The sequence below is a fragment of the Falco naumanni genome, chromosome 15 (genome assembly GCF_017639655.2).
Source record: "Falco naumanni isolate bFalNau1 chromosome 15, bFalNau1.pat, whole genome shotgun sequence".
In the NCBI taxonomy this organism is placed as follows: Eukaryota; Metazoa; Chordata; class Aves; order Falconiformes; family Falconidae; genus Falco; species Falco naumanni.
Genome location: NC_054068.1, coordinates 187483 through 206624, shown reverse-complemented (window position 1 = coordinate 206624; position 19142 = coordinate 187483). Strand labels below are relative to the sequence as shown.

At 48.3% G+C, this 19142-nt stretch overlaps 2 protein-coding genes across 9 annotated transcripts in view; one reads left to right on the top strand and one right to left on the bottom strand.

Annotated features, from left to right (window-relative positions):
- The window catches only part of PHLPP2 (PH domain and leucine rich repeat protein phosphatase 2), a 40920-nt gene extending 25267 nt beyond the window's left edge, over window positions 1-15653 (top strand). For 4 of the 8 annotated variants that reach the window (XM_040614881.1, XM_040614882.1, XM_040614883.1 and 1 more), the window contains 8 exons: window positions 1404-1559; window positions 2309-2509; window positions 5142-5304; window positions 5823-5953; window positions 6356-6466; window positions 6933-7121; window positions 7256-7487; window positions 10565-15653. In XM_040614881.1, the coding sequence (XP_040470815.1) occupies window positions 1404-1559; window positions 2309-2509; window positions 5142-5304; window positions 5823-5953; window positions 6356-6466; window positions 6933-7121; window positions 7256-7487; window positions 10565-11701 (2320 nt within the window). In that variant the 3' untranslated portion in view covers window positions 11702-15653. Of the gene's footprint in view, window positions 1-1403; window positions 1560-2308; window positions 2510-5141; window positions 5305-5822; window positions 5954-6355; window positions 6467-6932; window positions 7122-7255; window positions 7488-8882; window positions 9071-10564 lie in introns of those variants that run through there. The other 4 variants (XR_005831053.1, XR_005831052.1, XR_005831051.1 and 1 more) reach the window with 4 other exon arrangements.
- Window positions 15548-18622, bottom strand: MARVELD3 (MARVEL domain containing 3). The gene is made up of 3 exons (XM_040614888.1): window positions 18380-18622; window positions 17950-18050; window positions 15548-17807 (listed from the first exon to the last, which is right to left on the bottom strand). Exons 1-3 carry the CDS (start codon window positions 18430-18432, stop codon window positions 17197-17199), a joined length of 765 nt encoding a protein of 254 aa, XP_040470822.1. The 5' UTR covers window positions 18433-18622; the 3' UTR covers window positions 15548-17196.
- Window positions 18623-19142: the final 520 nt, after the last annotated feature.

The window sequence follows — 19142 nt, the reverse complement described above, 5'->3', positions numbered from 1 at the left end:
TAAAGGGGAGCTAAGAACTAATATAATTTTACAGATATTTATAACAACTTCTCCAAGGGACATCACGGGAAGAAGCAAAGCACAAATGTTCTTAGCCTAACAAGTGTGTTTAGTGGGGGTGTGATTGTAATGAATGAGACACGATGTCTAGAGTAAACTACGCTGAAAGTGAATGGAAGGGCAGGTTACGGTGGGGAAGTGCAGAGAGCAGGTTGAAGCAATTAAAGCGGCAGGCATACGAAGTGATCTTAGCGGTGGCATTTTAATGGTTGTTGGAGACAGGTCTATATACATCAAAGGCAAGAAAAGGATGTAACGAGGATGCCATAATGAGAACTTAGAAAATAATTTTAGCCATGTCAATGGGTGAAAAAGACCAAATTTTAAGTATGTTATGCAGGAAGAACTTGCAAGATTCGGACACAGAAATAATATATTCTGAAAGGAAGCTTAAGTATTTTTAAAGATTCTGAAATGCTGGAATTTACTGTATCCATTGGGGATCTCATTTGTCATCAACGCTGTAAGTATATCTTGTGCATAGTTAGAACTTCGCCGGTGTTGACCTTCAGCCATTTATCAGGCTCATCCAGCAGACTAAAGCTTGAAGAGCCTTGCATTAAGTGGTATAGTTCACCTTGAAGTTGTCCAAAACCATAATTGTATCAAAGTGGTGCATGACAGTGCTGAGTGGAGATGCCCAAGCCAGCTCTGGAGAAGTCAGCTTGAATAAGGAAATTGGTGTATCTGCATTTGAATATTTCCCCCCTTCCAGTATAATTACTCAAAGCTGTTCTGTATGGGGCTCTCGGAACATAGTCCCAAGTTATCACTTCACACAAATGGGCAGGGAGGTTCTAGGCTATGTCCAGATATCCTTTCTCAGAATTCCTGCAAGCAGTTCTCTGCAGTTTGTGGGGATAGAGGCCTTTTCCCTCAATAAGCACTGCAATTCTGGAGAATGTGACAACAGCCTCAGAATTAATGCGGAAGTGCTAAGTAGCTGATTAAAGCTCTGAATTTAAGTTGGGACAGGGGGAGCACTTCTTTCTGCTTACAAGTGAAAAAAGGCATTTAAATCCATTCTTTGTGACTACTTATGTTTTTTATCTGCCTGAGTGAATGCTAGGGCATATGCACATAGACAGGCTCATATCACAAGTTACTCATCTGTGATAGCACAGAGGGAAATGTAGATATACTTCCAAGCATTCAGAGTGACTGAGACACCTTACCACGTGTGGTTTTCTGCTTTGTCATTGTTTACACTTTATGGATCAGTTTATTTTAATTTTTCTGTGCTGTACAGTTAAATCAGAATGGATTAAATACTACCTTTTCTCACTTTGTGGACGTGGAGGGGAGTGAACCAAGCTGACACAGAAAACCTTGTGTCTTTCTAGGATCCTCAGCAGCTTGAGTCTTCGAAAGTTGATGATGGGGCACAATCGTCTGCAGAGCCTTCCACCTCTCCTAGAACACATTCCACTAGAGGTGCTAGACCTTCAGCACAACCTGTTGACTAAACTCCCAGAGACGCTCTTTGTCAAGGCTCTGAAGTGAGTGGCAGCAATGAGCATCTTTTGTCTGCATTAACATCTGGAGCTGTAGAAGCTGATAGTAATGCCTGTGTGACTGTCCTTGCACGGTGCCATTTGCATAAGAGATCATGAGGCATGCACTTTATGAGGAGGGAATTCAGGTTCTCTAAGGGAAGTCGTCAAGCTGATTTGAGGGAATCGGTCCATGTTACTGTTTAATTACAGGGAAACAGAGGCTTGCCTAACCCAACAGCCAGCTCAAAAATTAGCTTCAGTTGCAGCTGTTTCTAAGATCATGTTACTGCCTGAAGAGCTTTGTCTTTAAAAGTAGTGTGTAAATTCAGGTGCGAAGGAAAGACGCCATACAGATTTTCAGATATTACAGCAGAAAGTACATCAGGTCGTTGGAGAACAGCAAGAGAGACTCTTGCAAATGAACAACCCTTTGTAACTGTTCAGACATGAGTCAACCCTTCTGTTAAAGACTGAGTAGGAGTTTATGTAGTCTGCTTCCACCAGTATTACCCACCCCCTCCACAGGCTCTGTTTACTGTAAAATGCTGTGTGCATCCACAGTGCTATATAGCTAGTCAGTCAGTAGTAGACTCATAAATCTTAATGTGAGTAGGGATGTTACACGGTGTTGTCTGGCCTCCTGTCTAATGCTTTTGCTCTGTCCACACTGGCATTTGTATAGCTCCTTTTCCTGCTGTTAAGGGAGTGGTTTAGATGATGTGAAGTCTGATTTTTATACTTGCTGTGGTTAGCCTCAGGTACCTGAATGCATCTGCAAACAGCCTGGAGTCCTTGCCCTCTGCATGTACAGGGGAGGAGAGTCTGAGCATGCTGCAGCTGCTTTACTTGACCAATAATAACCTCACAGATCAATGCATCCCTGTCTTGGTGGGACACCCAAGCCTACGGATCCTGCATCTGGCAAACAACAACCTACAGACTTTCCCCGCAAGGTAAATGAGTAAGGCTGGTGGGCACCTGGTGCCCACCAGGAGGATCTGTTGCCTGCCTTACTGCAATTGTATGTGAATCAGTGTCAAAGCAAAATGTTCTCCCTGTGGCCTGATGACAAAAGCCTGCCATTCCTACGTGCACACCGAGGAACAGCGTGTTACGGGGGATTGGCACAGGGTACTGTTGGCTGTAGTGGTTCCTGTCCACCTGGTTGGGGGCGGGGTGCGGGGGGGATGAGGTAATATTTCTTTGCAACTTCAATGCTACTGGCAGGCAGCTTGCTGTGCTGTATTTTTTTGCTTTTCACTCTTGCCAGAAGACCCTCAGTCAGACTTGTCTGAACTGCCCAGTGCAAGTCATATAACTTAATCCATTAATGCACCAGGCTTAGGATTTGGAGTTGAAATAGAGATAAATCTGTGCTCAGCGTAGAAATTTAAGAGACTGGAAGCTCCCATGTGTTCCTACTAAGTTATTCCAGTTGCTCTCAGTTGTGTAAGCATGCATCTTATTTTACAGCGAGAATTATTTATCTACTTCTTTTTACCAGTATATCATGCTGTCTTTCTAGTATGAAAACTATGTAGTATCAGATATTTTTTTGTGGTGCAGTTGATTCCTTTCCTCTAGCCAATGTCACCCAGAGGGACCTTGACAGGCTTGAGGAGTGGGTCCATGCAAACCTCATGAGGTTCAACAAGGCCAAGTGCAAGCTCCTGCACCTGGGTCAGGGCGATTCCCAATATCGGTACAGCCTGGGGAGTTAATGGATTGAGAGCAGCCCTGTAGAGAAGGACTTTGGGGTACTGGTGCATGAAAAATCGGACATGACCTGGGAATGTGTGCTTGCAGCCCAGAAAGCCAGCTGTCCTGGGCTACATGGAAAGAAACAAGGTCAGCAGGTCGAGGGAGGGGATTCTCCCCTTCTGCTCCTCAGGAGGCCCTGCCTGGAGCACTGCATCTAGCTCTGGGGTCCCCAGTACAAGAAAGAGGTGGACCTGTTAGAGCAAGTCCAGAAGGGGCCCACAGAAACGGTCAGGTGGCTGGAACACCTCTCCTCTGAAGAAAGGCTGAGAGAGCTGGGGTTGTTCAGCCTGGAGAAGAGAAGGCTCTGGGAAGACCTTCTTGCAGCCTTTCAATATATAAAGGGGACTTAAAAGAAAGGCACAGAGAGACTTTTTACCAAGGTCTGTAGTGACAGGACAAGGGGCAACGGTTCTAAACTGAAAGAGGGTAGGTTTAGACTGGACCGAAGAAAGAAGTGGTTTATGATGAGGGCGGCGAGGCGCTGGGCCAGGCTGCCCGGAGCAGCTGTGGGTGCCCCATCCCTGGCAGTGTCCCAGGCCAGGCTGGACGGGGCTGGGGGCAGCCTGGGCTATGGCAGGTGTCCCTGCCCCTGGCAGGGGGTGGAACTGGATGATCTTTAAAGGTCTTTTCCAACCCAAACCATTCTGTGATTTTATGATTTTCCAAGCATAGCTTAATAAAACTTCAGCTGTCTATTCTTAATGATGAATATACTCAGCTTTTTTAGTTTCTTAATGTGGGAAGGGTTCCTCTGAATCCTTTCCAGATTGTCAATCCTTTTGTGGCTATGTAGACAGCAGAACTTGGACACTGCACTTACTGAAAATCATCAGCAGATAATGCTGGTCATGAGCATCTGCTTGAGTCCCCTTCTGGCAACATCTTTATACACTGTTCTTTTCTCAGTGCCTGTTCATCTGACTCAAGCCTTTTTCAGGGCCATGTCTCTGAAGGTTGTTTCCTCTGTAACTGTGACTTGCACAAGGTCCCATGTGCATACCATTACTTAGCTAATTTAAATCATGTGCTCTTGCAGTGAGTTCATGTCACCAAGTAGTTCATATTGCTATATGCTGAAAATGAGTTTCCACCATATTTTTTTGCCAGTTTTACTAGGTATAATTTGGTGAGTGTGTATATGTTTTTCTTATTAATCACTGATCTATTGACTGTCATTGAATCAAAAGTGCCTCCCCACAGAACCCTACTGGAAGGACTTACACTGAATTCTTAATTCATTATTACTTTTCAGTATCTTCTGCAATCCAGTTTTGGGGTATCAAATATATTTTTTTTAGAATATAGTAGAGAACTAGTGCTATACTGATAGACTTCTGCGACAGCTTAATTTGTGGTCTCACAGAAATGAGCACATTCACTTACATTAACACAAAAATCTAAGGGTTTTTTTTATTAATCATGTCAGCATGATTAATTTGGTATGGATTGCATCTGTGCAAGCTTTGCCATGATTATTGCTGGTATCAGTCAGGCTAAAGAACCGCTTTCCTGTAAAACTGTTTATTCCCACCAAAGTACACTGACACAGCTTAGGGGGTTTTGCATTTTCAAATTAAGACACTATAGTCTTCTGCTTCAGGGCTTTAGAAATCAGGGTGAAGGCACCTTTCAGTTGTATATAGATACAAGCCATGCCTGGGGACCCTGAGCTCTTACTGCAGCATCTCTTAGGACTTTTGGTCTCCTATCAATAAATTAGAAATGTAGGTCATAAAGGGCAGTGTCTATGGATACCTTATCTCAGGTTCAGAAAGTGACAAGTTCTTGCCTATAAGATAAAGTATTCTTTTGTTTCTCTTTCAGCAAACTTGGTAAGCTGGAGCACTTGGAAGAACTGAATCTGAGTGGCAACAAACTGAAAACAATTCCCACAACAGTGGCAAACTGCAAGCTACTTCATACACTTATTGCACATTCTAATGAAATCAGCATCTTTCCAGAGATCCTGCATCTGCCCCGTATTCAGGTATTCTTACAGAGAAGGTAAAGAGATATTGGGAAAGTTTGGGTTGGAGGATGAAGAGAAACTGCTAGGAGAGAAAATGGAGATACCGGCATTTTCCTTGATCAGCCCAAGAAGAAGGCACAGAATATGCATCTGAGTCGCCTTTCTGAGTTGAACAAAGATGGCTTTTCTCTCACTGATCTTTACCCTCTGTCTCTGACTTTGTGTATTTCTGGTTTACCTTTTGAGACAGTAGGGAGTGTTACATAGCTAGGCAGGTTTGTATATATAAGCAGCCACCTGTTATCTTCAGCATGACCTATTCTTTCAGTACTGGAGTCCTGGCTATTTCAGGTTGTAAGTATTTGCTGCTTGTAAATTGTTCTTCTACTGATAGGTCAGACCCATTTTCATGACCTGTTTGTGGGATACAATCAGTAGTGGGATCATGCAGTGTTTGGAAGGAGTGCTGGAGTAACTGATCACATGACAGAACAGAGAGTATTTTATTTTTCATTGTGCTTTTTTTGATACTGCAGTTTGTGGACTTGAGCTGCAATGATTTAACTGAAATCCTAATCCCTGAGGCACTGCCAGGTGCCTTGCAAGAGTTGGACCTGAGCGGAAACACAAACCTGGTGCTAGAACATAAGACACTGGACATCTTCAGGTGAGCCATGGAGGTGCCAACCCAATAGTGTCCTGCACAGGGAAGGGTAACCCTTCCCAGGATGGAAAATGGGATAGTAAAGTGTGTATCACAGCACTGGATAATGTTGTAATGTTCCCTGCCTGTGGCAGCTGAAGCTTTCAGTCTTGTAGGAAGGGCAAAGCCTTTTGGTCCAAATCATCAGAGCCAGCAAACGGTTTCTCAGGTGGTATGAGGTTCTCCCAGCTGTCTCTGGCATAAGCAGCCAGACATCTCCAGAAGGCCAAGGCCCTGAACTCCTCTCCTTGGTGCAGTTCTTTCCTCAGGCTGCTGTCTAAAACTCTAGACTGGACAAGGTCCTTTGGACACTAACTATTCAGCAGCGTCCAGGAGAGAATGACTTCTGTTCTTCTCCCTCTGTAGTCACATTACCACACTGAAGATTGATGCCAAGCCCTCCCTTACGGCAGACTCAGCGCTCAGTTCTGCCTTCTGGAGTCATGGAGTAGCTGAGATGGCAGGCCAAAGAAATAAGTGAGTATTGTGGTCTGCTGGATGCTGACACTTTGTCTTCTCAGGGTGCTAGGTGTTGTACACTGCTAAGGACCCAAGCAGACCCGTTCTGCTCAAGAGCTCATCTGTCCCTCTGTCTCTCCAGATCTCTTGCTAAGTCTTGGTAACTCAAGCCTCTGCATTGTCCTTTCCCTCTGTTTTCATGCTTATCCTGAGACACTTGGACTTTGCTTCCCACCCTGGCAGAGATGCTTATCTTTCTCTTGCTGGCTGTGCCCGCTGCCCTCTAGACCTGAGTGTGGTCAAGGAGGGTTCAGGAGTTCCAGTGATAAAATGCAGCTGTACATCTCATGGGGCAGTGACTGTAGGGACAATGGCTTTGCTGCCCTGTGAGAACAGCACTCACGGGAAGGTGCCTGCTGGCTGTGGTTTGGGGGACCGTGTAATCTTTTGAGACATTAACTTTGCTTGTGTGCTTTTCTAACAGGCTGTGTGTGTCATCCCTGGCGCTGGGGAGCTTTGCAGAGGGAGTGGAGGCTGTGTATGGCATATTTGATGGTGACAAGAATGAGGAGCTGCCGCGCTTGCTGCAGTGCACCATGGCCGATGTGCTCCTGGAGGAGGTACAGCAGTCAGACACCATGTTCATGTCCAACACCTTCTTGGTCTCCCACAGGTAGGACGGTGAGCAAGCTGGTCCTGGTGGGACCTGCATAGGTATATCACTTAATGTGTTAGGTGGGGTGAGGCAGCCCTCCAGAATGCCTGTCACTGGAGTCTGGAGCCTTCCTACACCTTCTCTTCCAACAGGAAGCTGGGCATGGCTGGACAGAAGCTGGGTTCCTCTGCTGTCCTGTGCTATATTCGTCATGATGTGGCTGATCCAGCCAGCAACTTCTCTTTGACGGTGGCCAATGTGGGGACGTGCCAAGCCATTCTGTGCCGAAGCGGAAAACCACTGCCTCTCTCCAAAGTCTTCAGCCTTGAACAATGTTCAGAAGAAGCCAAGAGAGTCAAGGAGCAAAAAGCCATTATAACAGAGGTTGGTTTGGACCCTCTTCACTTCCACCCTCCTGTAAAAGCTTGGTACAAACACATGAGCTCTGTTGCCTGCACAGTACTACAGAGGGGAGGATAGCGTGAAGGTGTTCAAGTGACTTGGTGGTGCTTCTCTTGCCGATTAGCTATTCAGAATGACATGTTCCTAAAACGCACATTATGGCCTGTGAACTACAGGTATGGGATGCCAAGGATGACTTAGGGATAGAGGAAGGAAAGATGATGAGTGTGGAGCTAAAGGAGGGGAGGTCCATATTCATATAATTATGAAATGATGTAGGTTGGAAAAGACTTTCAAAATTGAGTCCAGCCGTTAGCCCAGCACTGCCAAGTGCACCACTTACCCATGTCCCTCAGCACGACGTCTACACGTCTTTCAAATACCCCCAGAGGCAGTGACATCACCACCTCCCTGGGCAGCCTGTACCAGTGCTTGACAACCCTTTCAGAGAGGAAGTTTTTCCTAATGTCCAATCTAAACTTCTCCTGGCACAACTTGAGACTGTTTCCTCTCCTCCTATCAATTGTTACTTGGGAGACTGACCCCCCACCTTGTTACAGCTTCCTTTCAGGTAGTTGTAGAGAGCAATCAAGTTCCCACTGAGCCTACTTTTTTCCAGGCTAAACACCCCCAGCTCCCTGAGCCGATCCTCGTAAGACTTGTGCTCCAGACCCTTCCCCAGCTCCATTACCCATCTCTGGAGATGCTCCAGCACCTCAATGTCTGTCTTGCAGTGAGGGGCCCGAAACTGAACACAGGATTTGAGGTGTGGCCTCACTGGTGCTAAGCACAGGGGGGCGATCACTGCCCTAGTCCTGCTGGCCACACTGTTTCTGACACAAGCCAGGATGCTGTTGGCCGCTTTGGCCACCTGGGCACACTGCTGGATCATGTTCAGCAGCTGCCAACCAGCACCCCCAGGCCCTTGCCCACCCAGCAGCTTCCCAGCTGCTCTGTCCCAAGCTCACAGCGCTGCGGGGAGCTGTTGTGCCCCAAGTGCAGGACCTGGCACTGAGCCAGGTTGAACCTTATACAATTGGCCTCAACCCATCGGCCCAGCCTGCCCACACCCATCTGCAGAGCCTCCTGCCCTCCAGCAGATCAATGTCATCTGCAAATTTACTGAGGGTGCATTCAGTCCCCTTGTCCAGCTCATTGATAAAGATATTGAACTGAACCGGCCCCGGCACTGAGCCCTGGGGAGCACCACTCGTGACCAGTGCCAGCGGGATGTAACTCCACCACTGCTCTTTGGGCTCAGCCATCCAGCAAACAGTAGACCTGTCCAGGCTGTGAGCAGCCAGTGTCTCCAGTAGCTCCAGGTAGACACCATCCTCAGCTTTTCCATCATCCACTAAGTGGGTCGCTTTGTCACAGAAGATTAGGTTTGTCCGTTGGGACCTGCCTTTCATAAACACATGCTGACCGAGCCTGATCAACTGGTTGTCCTGTACGTGCAGTGAGATGACAACATGTACAAAGATCATCTGAAAGAGGAAGCAGATCATGAGGTCAGACTGACAGGCCCACGGTTCCCTGGATCCTTCTCCTGCCCCTTCTTGTAGGTGGGTGTCACATTTGCTAACTTCCAGTCAGCTGGGACCTCCCCAGCTAGCCAGGTCTGCGTGACTTGGGTGAGTGTGGAGAGGAGCCACTGAAGAACAGGGCAGGGCCTGGGAAGTCATCTTGTCTCAAAACCCACAAAATGTCTTTGGTGTTTCCTAACAAGTGTGACTCGAGTTACCTCTCTTTGGATTTCTTCCACATTTCACTCGGTGAATGTACAGGATTAGTGGCCCTTGAGACACACGGAACATGGATATAAAGTATATTACAGGTAAAAAAAAAAAAAAGACAGAAATGTTCGTGTTCATTGGTTTTATGTGAAAGTATTAAAATTATTTCTGGAGAACTCTGTAAAGGGTAGCTTTCTAAAAACTTGGAAATAACAGGGAAGTTGCAGTGAACTGGAAAGTTATGTCATTGGTGAAGATCTGAGAAATCAGTGCCAGTCATACTAGCTTTACGCTCAGTGGGTCTTTTTAAAAAAGTATCAGGTTTTATAATCGGGGGGATAATCTCTTAATAAATTATGGCTCTGCAAGGTGCTATACATCCCGTAGCACTCTGACTAAAAATAACTGTGAAATCAGTGTAGCGCATTTAAATGGTTTAAAGACTGGGTGATAAATGGATTCTGAAAAATAAAAGTGAAATCATTGTCTAAGGAGACCTCCCTGCATGTGTCCTCTGCTGGTTACTTAGCAGCAGCAGCAATGTGTAACACCCAAAGGATGTTAAGAAACATCCTTTGTGTTGAAAGAAATTAAGAACACAGAAATTAAATTCAAAACAATGGGGAAGCTGTGTGCTCTGTATGCACTGACTTGGAAAAGGGACTGAGGGCTGCGGGCAGTTTTCTGTCCAGGAGGCTAGTGCCAGGCAGGCCAGGGGGCTGTCTAGCAGAAACGGGAAGGTGGCAGTACCTCCAAGTTGCAGCAGTAGTGTGAGATACCTACTTGTTTCTTCCTCAGGTTGCAGTGTAGTTTCTGGATGCAGTTATGTGTTAATAAAGAAGGAAATAGTTCAGAAAATACACAAATTATTTAATGTCTGGATAATCTGCCTTGCAATGGGAAAGTGAAAAGTCACTATCTTGCTCATACTGAAAAAATAAGTTTCATAATACTCATGAGCGGGATTCTCTGAGCAATGTGCTGCAGGTAGTCTAACTGCACGTTTCAGAGTAGTTTGCTGCAATTCTTCAGAATGTCACAAAAAGTCTTGTGGGAGAAAAGTGTGTTATTGCCAGCATGGATGATGGGCAATTGCCATACCTGATGATCAGGAACAGTGAATCTCTGTTCTGTGGTACTTGGGCCTAAATCCCTTTCTCCTATACTGTAGGAGTATGGTATAAAGTATATATTTATTTATATAAGTATAAATGTACTGGCATTTATCAAGGCTCCAAACCAGTACATGGGCAGGGGAAAGACTGCTTTCCACATGATCTAATAGCAGATCTGACACTGCTGCCTTGTTTCTCTTGTCTGCAGGATAATAAGGTCAATGGTGTGACTTGCTGTACTCGGATGCTGGGCTGCACGTACTTGCATCCTTGGATCCTGCCCAAACCACATGTCAGTTCCATTCCACTGACTGTACAAGATGAGCTGCTACTTCTAGGGAACAAATCTCTCTGGGAACACCTGTCTTACGCAGAGGCTATCTCAGCTGTGCGCCACCTACATGACCCGCTAGCTGCTGCGAAGAAACTCTGCACTTTAGCCCAAAGCTATGGGTGCCAAGACAATGTAGGTGCAATGGTGGTGTGTCTGAACATCAGTGAGGACAGCTGCACGTGTGAGATGCATGGCCTCACTCTGCCAGTTGCTGGGGGATTTAGTTCCTCTGCCACCAAGCCAGTGACACCTTCATCTAGCAGTGGAATTGCCTCAGAATTCAGCAGTGAACTGTCTGCTTCTGAGGTGAGCAGTGAGGTGGGCTCTACTGCTTCAGATGAACACAGTGCTGTTGGTCTTGATGGCAGTTTGCTACCACGACAAGAGCGACGTTGCAGCCTACATCCTGTGCCCCCCTCGAGCATCTTTCAGCGCCAACCTTCCAGTGCCACCTTCTCCAGCAACCAGTCTGATAATGGTCTGGATAGCGATGATGAACAGCCTGTGGAAGGTGTGATGACAAATGGCAGTAAAGTGGAGGTGGAGGTGGACATCCACTGCTGTAAAGGAAAGGGCCTGGAGTCTGAACCTCCTGCAGAGTACAGGTCCTCTGCTCCAGGGCCAGAGGATGACTCTGGGCTTGTCCTCATCATTCGGAGACAGAACAGTGTAAACAGCAACACTGTGCAGAGAGGGGTCAAGGAAAAGTGTGAACTTCAAAAATCTCTTTCCACGTGCTGTCTCTATGGAAAGAAGCTTTCCAATGGCTCCATAGTGCCCTTGGAGGAGAGCCTCAACCTCATTGAAGTAGCCACAGAAGCACCCAAGAAGAAGACTGGCTATTTTGCGGCTCCATCCCAGATGGAACCAGAAGATCAATTTGTGGTGCCACCTGATCTGGAGGAGGAAGTAAAGGAACAAATAAAGCAGCACCAGGAGAATGGATTGGATCAGGAGCAGAAAGAGGAACACGCAGCGATTCTGCCAGAGGAGTTTGACACAGCTTTGTAACCCTACAAGTACTGCTCCCACATTGTCTGTCCCAGGAAGCTCTGTCCCAGAGGGGCTGTCTTGCCCTCCAAGGGGAGCTGGGCCCTGCAAGGAGTACAAGCATTTGCTGCTTCCTTAATGGAGTCGTTGAGGGAGAATTGGGAGTGCTAAGGTCTAGGCTGTCCACTTTTCACTGTAGAGTCTCAGTTGTTCTGTGAGCACTCAGACCAGCAGCTGAGCTCTGTGTTAGGGACTGTCTGGAAATTGTGCAAGCACTAGGAAGAAGGCAGGTGTTCCACCACCTGCTTGTAACTCCTTGAACCCTGAGGTTCTGCCAGCTCTGCAGGAAAGGGGCTGGCATATGGGGGTGGGGGGGAGGGGTGAGGAGGCTGCTGAAGGGGAGGGCAATGTTCAGTGTTTGGAGTCCTGTGAATATTTCTTACGCAGCCCCCCTGCCCAGCACCTGACTTTGTTATTCCTTGAAAGAATACAGCCAGTTGTAATGAAGCTGACCTAAGAATGGTTTCCTACATTAATTGCAAGCACTTTTATTGATTGCACTTAAGCTGTTCTTAAGCCCAGCACTTTATTATTTAGGGTTAAGGGAGAGAGCATTGCACAGCAGGTGTGGTGAGGGCTTTTCCCAATGGATAGTTAGGGCAGTGGAAAACTCAGGGTACCAGTGTTCTGATGAGCACTGGTGCAATCTAGAGTGAGGGTTATGATGGGATCAGCCCATGAAGGGTGTGAAAATACACAGCTGAGTGATAAGCAGGTGCCTACTGATGTGTTTACATGGAGCATAGGGAAGATCAGCTCTGGACTGGTTGATTAAGGTAACAAGTAGAGCTTGTGCTTCTAGCTGCAGAGCGCAGACTCAGCTCAAGGAGCAGCTTGGCCACCTCTATCATGGATGCTTCACAGTAGAGGCTTCCTGTATCCAGAAGATGTGGGACGAAACCAGGAGCTCGTGCTTGTTCCAGTGAAGTAGTCTGTCTAAGAGGAGAGCAAGTTGCAAGCAGTGGTGTGTTGCTCTAAGGCTAGTGAGCAGTGGGACTGCCCTTCCTGTGCTGGGGATGCATTCAATGCTGTTCTACCAACACAAACCTCTGCGCTGTCAGCTACAGCATCTTTGCTTCCCCCTGAAAACAGAAGTCCTATTCCAAAGCCACAGCAACCTGCATTTCATGGTACGTGCCCAATTTGGCCACAAACAAGGTGAAAGCGTACTTGTTCCTGCTCAGCTTTCAATGCAAAAGGAAAACCAGAACTTTTCACCTTCATAACATCTTTATCAGCACTGGAAAAGATGTTTAAAATGGTCCCGCTAATGGTGAACTGGCCAGCCTGCACTCAGCAGACGTGTTGTGTTTCCATTAGGATTTCTGGTGCAGGGTGTAAGTTGGCTGCCTATGTTGTCATCTTGTGTAAGGCTTGTGAAAAGACCATTGCCCCCGTAGCATGCAGATCTGTCTTCCCTAGCTGGCAGAGCCGTACAGCAACTGCCCCTGTCACGTCAGTGGTACAATAATCCTGACTGTAATGTGGGCTAGTGCCTTTTCTTCTTTATTAATTATATTTATGAAGAAAACCTGAAAGTTTCTTCTCAAGAGCTCTGAGGGGCTTGAGTTGTATGTTTTTGGACCTAATTCAGGCCTTGCTCAGAAGCCAATACTGTGCAGACTACTTGTGGGATTCTGTCAATATAGATCTTTCGACAAAATCTAATGGAGTTTTACTGAGATTTCAAAGCACCTTTAATTTCTTCTTGCTAGGAAAAAAAATGCATTTTTTACCACACATGAGAGCACAACATTTTAGGAGATACCTTGTGCTAGTTACAGTATAATTATGAAACAACCCAACCTTTCCCAAAGTTTACTCTCACAAATTTTGGCTGTTTAAATCCCTGTTTCGTTTGGAAATGGAGAGAAAAGCTAGTTCTTAGAATCACAGCAACAGCAGCATTTGAATCCCTTAGGCAGAGAAACAGCAGCAGAAAAGATTCCAAAACTAAACCCCAGATCTCTTTTATGTTCTCTTCATATAAGTATGCAGAAAGAAAAAGTTCATCCCAATGTATTTGACTGCAACTTTTAATTTTGTCACTGGTGAGAATTCTACCAAATACCGGTGCTTAGCCCGACACTTTCTGATACCCGACATGGCTGCAAAGCAGCCTCTGTGCAGTATGGGACTGACAAAGTGCAGAAATACTAATTTCTGAGTAAGACTGTGACAAACCTTGCACTAGGAGAGCAGTAGGTGTTAATGCAAATCAGGCCTTTCTTGCACTGATGTGGAAAATCCAGTGTGTCCTTGCCAGCCTGAACCAGTGGCATTGGGTGGACAGATGGCGTTGCCACAAGGAGGTAGTCATGAATGGCTCTACCTCGCTCAGTGGGGAAGGACTAAATAAACCAGAACTCTGCAATGGAGCTTGCAGATTTGTGAGCTGCTCCTCTTCTTCACGATGGTGTCGGAATGGAATGCAAGGAATACCTCCTTAGGCTTTCTCCAGTGCTGTTTCTGGTTCTGAAGCAGAAAGGGCGTTTAGTGCAGCCAGCTGCTGTTTTCTGTGGGTGTGAACTGCCAGGGCAGAACATGGCTTGTTCTCTCACGCCAGGTGGAGTCCATGGCCCTCTCTGCTTAAGCTACTGTTAGAAACTGTTAGTCTTACCCTGGGCAACACATCCCGAGTGCTTCCCTCCGCCAACCCCTTTTCTTTTCCTTCCTCCCTGGAGGCAGCAAGCTTCTCCTTTGTCCTCCTCACCTCACTTATTAACACCACCTTAGATTTCAAGCTCCCTGGGAACACTGCTGTAGGTGGAACAGGTATGAATTGGCAAGTCCCGTGAAGGACTCGTAGCAGAGGATATCAAGTGTTTTCCCAGTTCTCTTCCTGTTCTCCAGTCTCTTGCCTGATCTTTTTCTATGTGGTTCTTGTGCAGATACCTCATCTCCACAGAGCCACATCACTAAGAATGTCCCACTCATTAACAGACTTGCTGTCGGAGAGAAGCTCCCAGCTTGGGGTCATCAGGCTGTCTTGTCCCTGCTAGGCCATGCCAGACCTGCTGTGCTCCGTGTGGGCACTGTCACCTTAAGGCTGATGAGTTCATTTGTCTTATCTCTTCAGTAGTTCTGGCCATGCTCACTGAGAGCAGGTACTCTAAAGGCACTGACCTGTCTGCCCTGTCCTGTCCAGAAAGGCTTTCACGAAAGGAACCCATAAAGGTTACATTCAGTGAGTGTAGCTGGGGCCCAAGTATTAAGGGTAAGGGATGAGCCTCCAGGCTGCCCCCAGCACCAGGCCTGATGGAGGCAGTGTCACAGATTGCTGGGACCTGATCAGGATCTTCAGCTAGATGGGGAGGGTAAAATCCTGTTCCACGAAGAAGCATGGGGACAGGCTGCTGTGAAGCCTGAAATCCTTCCCTTAGTACACAGGATATTCGGCCATACCTCATGTCCTCGGACTTCAGGAATTTCTGCACTCCTTCTGTCACTTGCCAACCTCTTCAGTTTTGTGGAATTGTTGCCTGCTGTTCCATTGCTGTCTGAAGAGTCCAGTATTATTTTTTTCCTCTTTTTTTCGTATTTTAAAAGTTAACTTTTTTCAACTTGACTCATATGACTCAGTGCATGTTAAAGAAATATTGGAGCACATCAACTGTTAATTAAATAATCTTTTTTCATGATTTTGTTTTAAAAAGGAGAATATTTTCTGTATCCCACTCTAGCATGCACCTATAATAATCCCCATTTTTATCATGTATGGGAGCAGGTTGTGCAATGAATGCACCTTCAGCACTGTGGCCTATGTATTGCTTTGGAGGGGCAAATAACACAAGAATGAAAACACTATTCCATTGATGCTTTATTCAGATGTATAGAGCAGTCCAGGAAGGAAGAATATTTTTGCATCAGATTTTCAGCTGACGTAGCAATAAAGATTTTTACTTTCATCTAACCATATATTCTGATTCCGTTACTGTGCTGGAGGGGAATTTGTGCAATATCAAAGTCAAACATAGTTGCGGCTAGCAGTAGCTGTGCTGTAGATTCTCCTTCGTTGAGCTCTTTGTGCTACTTCACTCATCAGCCTTGCGTACAAAAGCTACTTGCCAGAACACTGTGAGGGTAGAATCCATAATACCAATTATTAGGCAGCTTTCTGTATGCTGCCAGAGGAATCCTGCCCTGTGAACTTGCTCTAAATAGTACTGTACAGCTCTCTAGAAGTAGCTGCAGCAAACAGGAAATACAGAATCATTAAAAGAATTAAAGACCACAGTGGACTGCCCATAGAGAGCCCTGTGCTGAGACGCTCGGTACATCTAGCTTCTCAAAAGGGAGGAGAAATCAAACAAACCCCAGAGTACCTGGTGTGTTCCTAGTTAGCATTTGTTCTACTTTTGTATCTCTACTTCCAACAATGTTCCATGGTTTTGGTAATTGGGAGGATTTTGTTACTGGTGCCAGTGAAACTTGAGAGCCATCCGAGACAAAGCACATTTCTGGTATGTTTAGTTTGGTTGTTTTTTTTTTTTAATACGGGCAGAACTGGTCTGTGAGACCAGTGGTGGTTCCATCTTCATATGGACAGTGCACATAGTGGACACTACTCTGAAGTGACATTTCATTCCGACGCATGATTTTGTGATTCTAGTGCTACTTTTCCCTGTTAAATTTCCTATAGAAGTTTTTTTTTACAAAGTAAATTTCACCTTTTTTAAAAAAATAATACAAGAGCAGAATCTCATTTCCCCAACTTGTGTATTAAAAATGTATTTTGAAAAAAAGTATACTTCTATCTTAAGCCACTTGTTTGAGCTCTTAAAGCTTCTGTCTGATTATCCCAACTCGGGGCATCTTTTTAAGCGAAACTGTTGTATACAAAGTTATATAAAAGACCATTTCATAAAAAACCATGCCCTTGCCAGGAGAGTTGGAAAAGGCATTCTGTCGCAAGCTAGGCTGAGTGTATTCATTGTTTTGCAAGTTTATTTCAGGATTCTCCAATAGCTCTGTAAATGCCATCTCCCGACTGCCCTGTTAAGTTCCAAGAGGCCTACGAGGAAGCAGTCCTTAGCTGCCACTGATCTCAGTGAACAGCCACATGCTCTTTGCAAGGACAGTTTCAGCTACAGAAAGCTGTTCACCAGTGTAAGTACATAGCAGCAGTACTTCCAGCAAGACGTTTCTGGAGAGCAAGCCAGCTGGCCGAGGACGGGAAGGCTGTGTGGGGAGCAAGCAGCTTGCTAGTCACCTACATGGGGACAGTCGTTCTCTGCTAAAGAGACAGCTGCCAGATGAGGACAAGCCATCGGACTAAACTTAGTGTCCACTAATGATTCAATAATGCAGATTCAAGTTAGGAACAGCTTGACTGTACCGTATTTAGAGCACTCCGTGTGTGCTCTGCTGCAGCTTTAAGGAGGCACTGCCCAGAAGCAAGGAAAAGCAAAGAGGCTGGGAAAAATCATGACTGTTACTGGAGTGGAGGAATCATTCTATACCTCATATAATTGTTCTGGATTGTGTTTCAGTTTGTGAACTGTCCTGTATGCCCTGGCAGCGAGGCCGGCCCCCAGCAGGTATGCCATGCCAGCTGCGCAGCCCAAGAGGCCAGTAGCGATCTCTGCCCCATGCAGGCTGCATTTAAAGCCCTGGTAGCCTTTACTTTGATACAACAGCTCTCTCTCTTTGCACACCGATGAATTATAGACCCCCAGCAGAAAACTGAAGAAACAGTACAGAGCGGGCACCATGCCAACCGCAATCACTGTGTCCAGGATGCATTCAAGTAGCAGCCACGCTGGGAAATGCCAGGGTAGCCGCAGAACACCAACCAAGACGAGAAGGCAGGAGAAGAGCAGGAGGGCCCCTCCCGCGGCCATCGCTGCCCTTCCCGCGGGCAGCTTCAGCAGGTGGAAGCGCTGGTCGAGCTGCTGGGCTCTCTCCCCCTCGGCTCCGCCGAAGCCGCTGTAAGCCCCGCCGTACTGGTAGTAATAGACGCCGCCCGCGTCGGGGAGGCCCGTGTACCCCCCGGGGGGGCCGCAGGACACGGAGCCGCAGACCAGGGCCAGCAGGGCCAGTAGCGCCTGCACCGCCTGGCAGGAGGCTGCAAGGGGAGGGCGGGGGTGGGTCCGCGGCCCCCGCGGAGGCCCCCGAGCCCCGGCGGTCCGGGCGCCGGGCAGGAGCGAGAGGGCCCGCCCCAGCGGCACGGAGGCCCCGGCCGCCACAGCCCCCCCGCCCCCGCTCACCCCGGCCCGTGCGCAGGTAACGGCAGCGGCGGCACTTCAGCAGCCCCGGCGCGGCGGTGCGGCTTCCCGGGGGCTCCTGCGGCTCCGCTCCGGGCACGGCGCTGAGGGGAGACAGCGGCGGGGATTGCGGCCACGCACCCGGGACCCTCATGGCTGCCCGCCCGCCCCGCCGAGCCCCGTTCCCCCTCACGGCCGCCTACCCGCCCCGACGAGCCCCCTCCTCTCCCGGCCGCCTCCCGAACGCCCGCTCCCCTTACCGCCCGCCCGCCCCGGGACGCCCGGTTCGCGGTGCGCGGGGCTGGCCCCGCTCCGCCACGGCCGGCTCCTCCGCGGGGTGACGCCCCCAGCCCGGCCGGGCCCGGCCCGCCCGAGGGACCGTTGCGGGCCCCGTGTCCGCGGCCGCGCCCGGCCCCCCCCCAGTCGCACGCACCTGGAGCTCCCCCCGGCGCGGCCGCGGGCAGCCGGGCGGCCACTGGCCTTCATAACGCCGCTCGTCTCGGTGCTGCGGGTTGGTGTCCTGCCTTCGGCCTGCGCGGCACCGCCCGCCTCCAGCCCTGGCCCGTCGCCCCTTTCCCCTGTCGGGCCCAGCGCCCGGCTCTCACTCCTCCCCGCGCAGCAGCAGCCCAGCTCCCCTCGCTGCGACCCCGCTTCCCTTGCCGTGCCCGCCGCTCTTCCCTGGCCCTCCTCCCGCCTCCCCTACAGCCATCTCGCGGTGTGGTGACTACATCTCTGAGCAGCACTCCAGGCACGAGTGCACCAGGGGTTTATACCAGGGCAGAACGACTGCCCCTGCCTCGCCCTGTGCTCCCCCTGGCAATGCAGAGCATTTTGCAGCTTCTCCAGGTGTCCTGGCATGCAGAGCCTGTGTCCCCTGTGGACAGTCATCAACGCCTTGGGATCTGTCCTGCAGTGCAGCTGCCAGGTTCCAGCTCAGCTCTCTGCAGGCCACGCGCAGGTACTTTTCTTTAGGTACATTACCTTCTATTCACCCATACAGAAACAGATAGACCCTCTGTGGTGTCTGTTTGCTGGAAGCCACTTCAGGCAGTATGATGTGACCGTTTTACTGGCACCCCATTTTCATGCACAGGAATGTCCTGCTGCCTGGTGGGACTGGTGGCCATCCCATCGCAGGCGGCTGCTGAGCACAGCCACCACCTTCCAGCGGAGGAGGCGATGAACTGCTCCTTTGT

Excerpts from the sequence above, each read along its gene's own strand:
- MARVELD3 (XM_040614888.1), bottom strand. The coding sequence starts at position 18,432 with ATGAAGGCCAGTGGCCGCCCGGCTGCCCGCGGCCGCGCCGGGGGGAGC. Across the intron at positions 18,051-18,379 it reads CGCGCCGGGGGGAGCTCCAG|CGCCGTGCCCGGAGCGGAGC; the intron begins GTGCGTGCGACT and ends GTCTCCCCTCAG. Across the intron at positions 17,808-17,949 it reads TTACCTGCGCACGGGCCGGG|CCTCCTGCCAGGCGGTGCAG; the intron begins GTGAGCGGGGGC and ends CTCCCCTTGCAG.